The sequence below is a fragment of the Talpa occidentalis genome, unplaced genomic scaffold (genome assembly GCF_014898055.3).
Source record: "Talpa occidentalis isolate TD23 unplaced genomic scaffold, MPIMG_talOcc4v2.1 talOcc4.36, whole genome shotgun sequence".
In the NCBI taxonomy this organism is placed as follows: Eukaryota; Metazoa; Chordata; class Mammalia; order Eulipotyphla; family Talpidae; genus Talpa; species Talpa occidentalis.
Window position 1 is genome coordinate 64671 of NW_023603851.1, and position 9858 is coordinate 74528.

Sequence of the window (9858 nt, forward strand, 5' to 3'; positions counted from 1 at the left end):
ACACCCCTCACCTCACACTGTCACCCTCCTCACTGACTCCATCTCCATGCTCTTTCCCCGCCACCCGGGAGGGTCACTCTCTCCACATCCGCCCTGCACTGGGCACTGTCTGTCTTTTCTTTCTTGTCATTAAAAAATCTCATACATTTCATGGCAGTGAAAGCACAGGGATGACATGTTGGAAGGTGACCCATGCTTAGGAAGGAATACGACTCTTTGCTAATGCGTAGGAAAAAAGTTTGTTCCATAGTATGTATGACACAGAAGTGAAGCATAGTTTAAACTTTGGATAGCTGTTTAACAAAGCATTTGAGTCCCAATGCTTCTAGTCAAATGGGCAGTGTAGTAAATGTTAGTTCCACAGCTTGTTCACATCCCTGTATAGCCGGCAGTAAGAGAGTCTCAAATGTTTATACTTTTTTTGGTGCCACCAACCTTGGTGCATGTGGAGCATCTCACTGGATGGTGTGATCTGCATTCCCTGGTGGCTAATGACCAGCGCCTTTTCATAGGCTTATTAGCACCATGAACTGTGGGTTCTGCACCTTCACACAGAGGGACTGTGAATACACAGATGTTAACATCTGCACATTGTTACTACACTATAAATATCTCAATACACGATATATAAGAATATATTCCTAACTGCTCTTCACTTCACCAATTAAAATAAATACCAGCAGAATTTCCAGCTGCCCAGACATAGAGGCAGGTCCGGTGGGAGGAGCATCAGGAACAGCGGCAGTCCTGTCTGGTGAGAGGCAAAGTTCTCACTTCTGCCAATTTAAAAAATGCCCAAGTCACAGAAGTCCACACAGGGGGCTCTTCAAGGGCCCCGGAAGGCTCCTGCAAGTGCAGGGCTGGTATGAAGATCAAACTTCATTAGCTTCAAAACCAAAAAACTTCATAACTCCTTGCAAACCCACCTCTGCAGGAGATTGTAGACTCCTATTTCAAACTTCAGTTTTTATGATCAGGGGTTGACCTTTTACATTCTCATGGTCTAGAGAGGAAACACCAAAAAATGGAGCAAATATTACATCAATAAGAAAACTGTTGAGCTAAATCACACTATGATTACAGAGCAAAGACTTCTTCTCCTCTAAGGTCTGAGGGACCCTGGCTTAGAGGGAAACAGCACCCACCTCAGGCCTTGGAGACCTGCACCTGCCCCACACAGGATGGAGACTCTGCCCTGCCCCTCACCAAATGGTCCTGCTCTTAGTACCGGCCTCCTCCCCCCAACAGCAAGAGGAAGCCCAGCCCCAATCTGAAAGCACAGGGTTCTGTGAGGAGGTAGATCAGGGGACAGGGCTGGGGGAGACCCGGGACATCTCTCCTGAGTCCTGACCAGACTGCGCGGGTCCCAAGAACCTGAGCCCCTGCTGCTCACCTCCAGTGGTGCCTGATCTCCTCCTATGTGACTTCACCTTGATCCAGATGATGCTGCCAATGACGACGATGACAAATAGGGAAGAGATGGAGATCAAAATCATCATCCACTTGGACTGGTTGGTCTCTGAGGTCTTTGTTGGTGGCACTAAAAGAAACCAGAAGAAAACACCAAAAGCCCTGTCAAATCTGAAAATGTACCCCCTCAGCACCCGTGTTCCCAGGCAGCACGTGTCACCCCCACATTCCTGACTCATGGGACAGCCACTCTACAGGTCCTGGGATGTGAAGGTTAGTAGAGGTTGTGCCCTGTCCTCGTGGAGCTCAGATTTCAGCTGCGGGAGACAGCAAATGTCCATTGATCCTCACAGTTTGACTTGTTTATTGGGTATTGACTTTTTGAGGACAATGGAGCTTGGGGGTGTTCAGTTCTGTCTGGGGAAGATGGTGAAGGCTTCATGAGAAGAGACTTCTGAGCTGGTTAAAGGAAAACTAAAACAGAAGAGAGAAAGCCTTGGTGGATGGGGGAAGGGCACCTGCACTGGGAGGAGGGATGGACAGGAGGAAGTGGGATCCTATGGAGTCTCTGACTGCAGACAGGAGTCCACAAAAAATCAGAGGATCCACCCATCACAATTTCAATCACACACTCACACCCCCCCCCCAAGAAAGATCAGAGCCTTAAGTTCCCACATCCTCCTGCCCTGCTCAGTTACCTGTGGCTTCAGCATTTCTTCCCAGTGTGGTAGGAATTCCTGAAGCCAGTGACTGCAGTCTCCCCTGGAGATCTTCCTCAAATACTCTGTCAGCTGCTGGTTGTGCTCCCACTGCTCCCTGACCCCGCTGGCTCCAGGGCCAATGGCCAACCACTTCCCGGTCATGGCATCAAAGCGGAGGGCCCTCTGTCCATTGATGCTGAACTCCCAGGATGCACCAGTGCCTCTGTGTGCTTCCCGCTGACAAGACAGCTTGGCCTGCAGGGTGGGGGACCTGCCATCCACACACAAACACCTGGCATCACTGTGGCTGCCCCATCTCCCCCAGTAGTGGGGGTGGGGGTCAGTGTGTCTCCACAGTTAGGGGCCTGGGTTCCTCTCTCCAGGTCTTGCCCCTCCTTGCCCATCAGGTTCACGAGTGTCTAAGGTGGGACAGTGTTCAGTTTTCACACAAAGCCCCTCCCCAGCTGGTCTGCTCCCTCCCCTCTTGCCCCTGTCCCCAGCCCCCTGTGCTTCCCCACACTCACCCTTGTTCCTGGTTTTCTCCAGTCTGATGTCAGGCAGGATCATCCTGAGCTCTCTCCCCACTTCTCCCAGTGTCTGGGTCAAGTCTGTCCATGTCTCAGTGGCCTTTACCTTCTCCCCCAGGGGACCCAGAGGTGTGACCTTGTGGCTGTCAGAGTTGTACTGAAGGAAAGGGTTTCCATCCACTGAGCCCTGGGCTGCACACCAGGGCTGCCCGGGTGGGGAGTGAGATGTGACAGTGAGGTTGAGGCAAAGAGAATGAGCAGCAGCTGTGAGAGAAAAACTCAGGTGAGGCCTGGGGACCCTGGGCAGGGCCTGCTGCAGAGGGAGGAGTTTCCCTCCAGCCCCTCATCATCTCAGTGCTGCTCCACCTTGAACTCTCTGGGGGTTAAATACTCTGAAGCCATCATGGACCCTCCTGTGCCCTGAAGGATTCCACTGATTACTATCTTCAGTGATATGTAATCTCACTGAGAGGACTTTCCACAGAAAGAAAAGACACCACAGGACATGAGGAATGTCATGATAGTCCCAGGTTTCAGGAAAAGCTCCTGGAGAAGGTGGGACTGGGCAGGCAGAGGGTGAGCTGCCTCCTGTGAGCCCAAGGGGACAGAAGGCGCTTTAGGCTGAGTTTGCAGAACTGGGTGTAACATCCTGGGGAGCCTGTCAGCACAGACCACACCCTGGCTCTCTGTAGGAGAAGGGAACAGGCGCCCCCTGCTGAGACCTGCCCCAAGTCCCTCTGCTCAGGTCCTCCCTCTACCCTCCTCCCCAGGAGACCCCAGGACACTCACAGCCCACAGTCTTCCAGGCTTGTTCCAGCAGCAGCAGCAGCAGCAGCAAAAGAAAACACAGGGTGTGAGATGCCAGGGCCATTCCTGCTGAGAGGGTGAGAGAGCAACTGGTGAGAGTCACCTGTGCCTGGCGTGACACCTGGGGTAGAATTTATACATAACTAGAGTGGACAACGTTCACTCTTCCTCCCATTACTAAGGACGACCTTGGCTAGGACTCACCAACGGCTATGGAGCATTTTGCAAGTATTTAATTATAACAGTTATTTAGAAAAAACAGAAACGGGGATGGAAGAGCACAGGGACTGCGGTGAGGCATCTTGGGAGCTACTGTGGTGGGAAAAGCACCAGGACTGCAGCAGAGGTGGGACATCAAACACTGTGCAAAAATTAACAACGATGTAAGAGGAAAAAACCCACAAAAATGTACTTTGAATAACCCTCTCCTCTCTCCACCGCATCGCACCATAAGCCCGCTGTTCAGTGGGTGGGATTGAATATGTGTGTTGCGGGGTGGGGGGGGGATCTGTGCGCTTCTCCCCCCCCCCATCCTCCCTCCCCTTGCTCATCTCCCATCTATTTCCCCCACTCCGGGTCTTTCCAACTCTTTCCTCCTCAGTGAGGAGGATCTTCTCTCCCCAAGGCTCCCCAGGGTCCGTCAGCCCAGCTGAGGCGGCAGCGCCGCGTCCTCGCGCAGCCGGGGTGGGGGCCGCAGAGCCGGCCTCGCGCGGGGCAGGGGGGGGCGGTTGGGGGGACCCTCGTCCTGTGGACGCGGCCGCTGGAGCCGCCGGTCCCGGGTCGCAGCACCGGGTTCCCGAGCGGGGTGCGCTGGGACCCCCACAAGGCTCTCTGCGGGTCCCAGAGGAAGAGATGAGCCCCTGGGGTGCTTTTGGCGTCTGCGGACCGGGCTGTCCCCCCGGCTGGCGGGACGCACAGGGTTTGGCCCGTTAATTTTGTTGTTACTTTATCCATCGCGCGCTTCTCCGCTGCGGCGCACGGCCCCGGCTCTGCCTCTGCATCCTCTTTCTCAATAACCTTTCATTTCTAGAGTCCGCTTTGGGCTGTCCTGGAATCCCAGGCTGAGAACTCGCGCCCAGTCACCCCGTCTCCGCGAGGCGCCCCGGACAGTCGCGGGGCTCAGGCGAGGAAGACGCTCCTCCCGCCCCTGCCCCACCCGCGGCGACCCCTCCAGGCGCCGGGGAGCAGAATCCCCGCAGAACGTCTAGAACCTTCCTCCCCACTGACCGCCGGCCCCGCGTCCAGGCGGCTCCCCTGCGCCAGGCGCGCCCCCGCCCTCCCGGCCCCCCCTCAGGGGGCGCTTGGGGGGACGCCCCGGGGCTGGACTTGGGGGGCTGCTCCCCGCCTGTCCCGCCCTCACCCGCGTCCCCGGGGGGCTCGGAGCCCAGCTCCCCTGTCCCCCCCACTCCAAAACCATGGGGGCGCGGGTCCCGTGACTGCACTTGTGAGGGCCAGGGCCGGGGGAAGGATCTCGGCGGGGCGGGCGCGGCGCGGGGAAGTTGAACCCCGTCTCTCCTGAGGATTGAGCTGGAGCGATGACTCACACCCGAGAGTGAGCATCTGCCGGGAGGAGAGACAAGGGGTGTGGTGGCCGTGTTCCCACTTCTCTGGAGCGGGCAGGCTCTGCGGGAAAGGCCAGACCAGCCCAGCAGCCAACTCCAGCGTGTGCACTTATTTTTTTTTTTTAAGATTTATGTATTTATGCACACAACAGCTGGGGTACAGGCCAGAGGTGCGGGCAGTGAGAGGATTCACCAGAGACAGAGTGGGGAACAGAACAGGCAGACTGACGAAATACACTGCTGAGGGGAGCAGCAGGCAAGACAGGAGAGGTCTGCGGCTCCATGTGGATTGTCTGATGTGGGTTTCTCCCTGGCCACCGGGGATCAAAACTGTGCTGCAGAGGTTGCAGATTGCTTCCTAGTGCAGTGCTTCACCCCCTTGTGCCACCAGGGAGGCCCCTCGTGTGCAGTTATTTTCCCTTAAGTTCCCATAGGTTCTTGTCCCACCAACCCTTGAAAAAGAATTCGCAGACATTTTACCTGAGTAAGCAGAAAGAAACAAGCTTTGTTTAAGAAAGAAAGTTAGAAAAAAAAAAAGAAAGAAAGTTTACTAAAGGAAGACAGTCAGGACTCCCAGGTGCGCTGTACTTTAAGGGTGGGGGGGGCGGCTCTGCTCCGGGGGGCGCGTCCTCCCCCCTCCCCTCAGAGCGGCCCCGCCCGGGCTCAGGGCTGTTCTCTCCAGGGTCACCTGCCGTGTTTGCTCCTCCCGGACTCTCTGCCTCGTCTTTGGGGTGTCTGGTGGGCGCCTCTCAGACGCCGCTGCCCTGATCCAGAAGCCCCTGGGACTCCCCGAGGCCCTGCCCACGCAGTCCCCGCAGCTGCCCGGTCACCCCCACCTGCCCTGGACTCACCCCAGCCCCGTCACCCTGGCCCGGCGTCTGGTGGGTCCAGGTAACTTGGGTGAGGAGAGAAAACCCAATACAAGAAAATGAACTAAAATAAAACATTAAGATAAAAAGAATGAAAAACTCAAAAAGAAATCCTTAAAATCCTATAAATAAAATTATTTAAATAAAATCATATAAGAACTAAAATAGGTGCTCCCTGGTGACTACCATCTCCCGCCACTGTGAAGGCCCATGGGATGGCCTCAGTTCCATGTTGAGCCAGGGAGGTGACACACATGGCACAGCAGAACCTCTCCAGTCTGGCCTGATGCTCTCCTCAGCAGAGTATTTCAGAAGATCTGCCTGTTTGGCTCCCCACTCTGTCTCTGGTAAACCTTTCATCCCCTCCCCAAGCTCTGGCCTACACCCCAGTTGTATGTCAAAATAAATAAAATTAAACAAAACTAAAAAAATTAAAAACAAAGCAATAAGTAAAAGAATTATAATAAATGAAACACAAGAGATAAAGTCAGTAAGTTCAATAAATGAAATAATTAAAGGACAATAAATAAAATAAAATTTTATTCCCCAAAAGGCCATGCTAGTCCATTTGTGATGAAGGACTGAACAAGCCAAGGGAGCAGGTCCCCACCGACCTGCACCCTCTCCTCCTGCTCCTCATCCCTGACGGTCCATATTTCACTCTGGAACCTCCAGGGTCAGGGACCAGCAGGTCTTCCCCAACACATAGCCCCTCACCTCACCCTCACTGACTCTCCATCCCTGGTCTCTCTACCCAGCCCCCCAGGGGGTTCACTTTGTCCATATCCGATCCACACTGGGAACACGGTGGTCTAGATTCTATTCCTGCCAGTTGATGTTAAGTGGTTATCTCTGTGACATCCCACTCAAGGACAGACTGGACACAACACTTAAGAACAATGATGACTGCAAGGAGAGAAGACATAGTGACCCCGGCTGAGGAGGCCAGATCTGTGTGGATGGTCCGCAGACCTCATCTTGCCTGGTGCGTGCAGCTTTTGTCAGAAGTGCATTGATGGGCCTCCCTGGTGGCGCAGAGCTTGAGCGCTGGGTTGCGAAGCTGCCCCCGGCCTCTGCCGCGCCGGTTCGATCCCCCGCTGCTCCCCGGCCACCGGAGGAGGGTCCCACATGGCTCGCAGACCCCTCCTGCTGCCCGCTGCTCCCCTCAGCAGTGTACTTCGGTCCTTCTGCCTGCTCTGCTCCCCGCTCTGGCTCTGGTGAATTCTCTCACCCTCCCGCGCTTCTGACTGTACCCAGTGCTTGTATAAACAAATAAATAAATAATCTTAAAAAAAAAAAAAAAGAAGAAGTGCACTGATGTACGGAGTGATCCAGACTAAGGCGGACCAGCAGGACCAGAGAGAGACAAGACCTCAGATCCCTGAGGAAAGCCTGGAAGAGATGTTTTTAAAAATCACCCACTTCTTGGGGTAGAAATTTCTTCAGAATTAAAAATGGAAACTCCACATGATCTGACAATACCTGCTCCTCATCCCTGACCGTCCACATTTCACTCTGGAAACTCCAGTATCACGGACAAGCAGGTCTTGCCCAGCACACCCCCTCACCTCACTGTGTCTGTCACCCTCCTCACTGACTCCATCTCCACACACTCTCCCAGACACCCCACCCAGGGGTTCACTCTCTCCACATCCTCCCTACACTGTCACTGTCTGTCTTTTCTTTCTTGTCACTCAATATCCCAGATACATTTCATGACAGTGAAAGCACAAGGGATGACACGTTGGAAGCTGACCCATGCTTAGGGAGGAAGACAACTCTCTGCTAAGAAGGAGGTAAAGAGAAAAAACACCCCCCTCCCCCCAAATGTACTTGGAATAACCTCTCCCCTTTCTCCTCAGCATAGCACCATAAAACCCTTCTCTAGCTGGCAGGATTGTGTGTGGGGTGTGTGTGTGTGGGGGGGGGAGGATCCCTGAGCTCCTCTCCTACAGCGGCCACAACTTTCTTCTCCCCTCTCCCCTTTCCTCCCTCCCCTTGCTCATCTCCCCATCTATTTCCCCCACTCCGGGTCTTTCCAACTCTCTTCTCCTCAGTGATGGGGATCTTCTCTCCCCAAGGCTCCCACAAGGTCAGTCAGCCCAGCTGAGGCGGCAGCGCCGCGTCCTCGCGCAGCCGGGGTGGGGGCCGCAGAGCCGGCCTCGCGCGAGGTGTGGGGGGGGCGGGACCGAGTTCGCCCTCTGTGCAGTGGGCGGCTGGAACTGCAAGGCCCAGAAGCTTCAGCAGGACTCCCTGGGCAGGTGTGGGCCGGGACCGGGACAGGCCGCTCTGCGGGTCCCAGAGGGAGAGACGAGCCCCTGGGGTGCTTCTGGCGTCTGCGGACCGGGCTGGCGCCGCGACGACACAGGTTAGCAGGCGCACGTTGAGTGATTGATCTCTGGCTGCTCCCCGCCTTCGGGCCCCCGGCTCTGCTCTGCACCCCCTTTCTCAATAAACCTTTCACTTCTCTCTGGAGTGGCTTTGGGTTGTCCTGGAATCCCAGGCTGAGAACTCGCGCCCAGTCACCCCGTCTCCGCGAGGCGCCCCGGGACAGTCGCGGGGCTCAGGCGAGGAAGACGCTCCTCCCGCCCCTGCCCCACCCGCGGCGACCCCTCCAGGCGCCGGGGAGCAGAATCCCAGCGGAAAGTCTAGAACCTTCCTCCCCACTGACCGCCGGCCCCGCGTCCAGGTGGCTCCCCCGCCCTCCCGGCCCCCCCTCAGGTGGGCGCTTCGGGGGGACGCGCCCTGGGCTGGACTCGGGGGGCTGCTCCCCGCCCGCCCCGCCCTCACCCGCGTCCCCGGGGGGCTCGGAACCCAACAGGGGCGTCCGGGCGGGGAGGACCCCAGCTCCCCTCTCCCCCAGGCCCACCCCGCGAGACGATGCGCCGCCGTCCGGGCCGAGGGGGCCGGGCCCCGCGACAGCACCTGTGAGGGGCCGGGGGTCCCCGCGCGAGGCCGGGGGAGGATCTCGGCGGCGGGCGCGGATGGAGGAGAGGCCCGTGCAGGGTCGGGGCGGGACGAGGCTGGAACGTGCACTCGTCCCAGGTCTGCGGGCGGAGCGCGCCTCCGCCGGCGAATTTATACACTCCAGACTGGCCGGGGTGTGGACTGAGCTCCCTGCGGGCGGGGCGTTGCAGCTTCCCACGCACTCCACCTGCGAATCAGCGCCGCGCGGCCTCTCGCCTCATCCCGGCCCCGCCCCCGCCCCCGCCCGCCCTGCGGCGCCCCCGCCAGCCGGTCCCACCCATCCCCGAGCCCCGCTGGAAGTCAGGGCGCCCCGCCCCCAACCCGACCCGCCGGCGCGCGCCCAGGGTCGCTAACGTGCTTTGCACTGAGTAGGAGGCGCTGTTAATTGAGCCCTTGAATCACCGCAGGGTCTTGTTCCACGAAGCCATAAAGAGGAATTCAGACATTTGAGATGAGTAAGCGAGAGAAACAAACTTCGTTTAAGAAAGTAAAGTTTATTTAAAGGAAAAATCAAAATCAAGATCACCAGGCACCTGTAAACCAGGGACATGCTGCATTGGTGGGGGAATGTTGGGGGGAAGGATGTCCTGAGCAAACCCCACACAGGCTTTGGGGACTCCGTTCCCACGCCGTCAAGACACTGGGGACCACAACCCCCATGATCACCAGAGGGAGGGTGTGAGGACTTGAGGGTGGAGTGAAGCAGCCGATTTTCTCAGCCAGGTGAGGGGGTCTCGCTGTCTTGGCTGGTGCTCTTGGTCAGACAGCCTTCGGTCTGGGGGTCATTGGGCATTCCAGTCAGCTGGACGGGAGGACGCATTTAAACATTTATCTCCCTAGGGCCTCCCCTGGCGGGTGAGCACCGCGCTGTGAAGCTGCCCGCAGCCTCTTCAGCGCCGGTTCGATCCTGGCCGGCTGGCGAGGGTCCCACATGGCGCGCAGACCTCTCCTGCCGCCCGCTGCTCCCTCAGCAGTGTACTTCAGCCTGTTCTGTTCCCCGCTCTGTCTCTGGTGA

General features: G+C 57.0%; 1 protein-coding gene across 1 annotated transcript; it reads right to left on the bottom strand.

The window, feature by feature from the left end:
• Positions 1-1661: 1661 nt before the first annotated feature.
• Positions 1662-3509, bottom strand: LOC119256654 (retinoic acid early transcript 1E-like). The gene is made up of 4 exons (XM_037524431.1): positions 3428-3509; positions 2632-2902; positions 2109-2382; positions 1662-1727 (listed from the first exon to the last, which is right to left on the bottom strand). The coding sequence occupies exons 1-4, from the start codon at positions 3507-3509 to the stop codon at positions 1662-1664; spliced, it is 693 nt and encodes a 230-aa protein (XP_037380328.1).
• Between the last annotated feature and the right edge of the window lie 6349 nt (positions 3510-9858).

Excerpts from the sequence above, each read along its gene's own strand:
- LOC119256654 (XM_037524431.1), bottom strand. The coding sequence starts at position 3,509 with ATGGCCCTGGCATCTCACACCCTGTGTTTTCTTTTGCTGCTGCTGCTG. Across the intron at positions 2,383-2,631 it reads AAAACCAGGAACAAGGGTGA|GTCCCCCACCCTGCAGGCCA; the intron begins GTGTGGGGAAGC and ends TGTGGATGGCAG. Across the intron at positions 1,728-2,108 it reads AAGAAATGCTGAAGCCACAG|CTGAAATCTGAGCTCCACGA; the intron begins GTAACTGAGCAG and ends TGTCTCCCGCAG.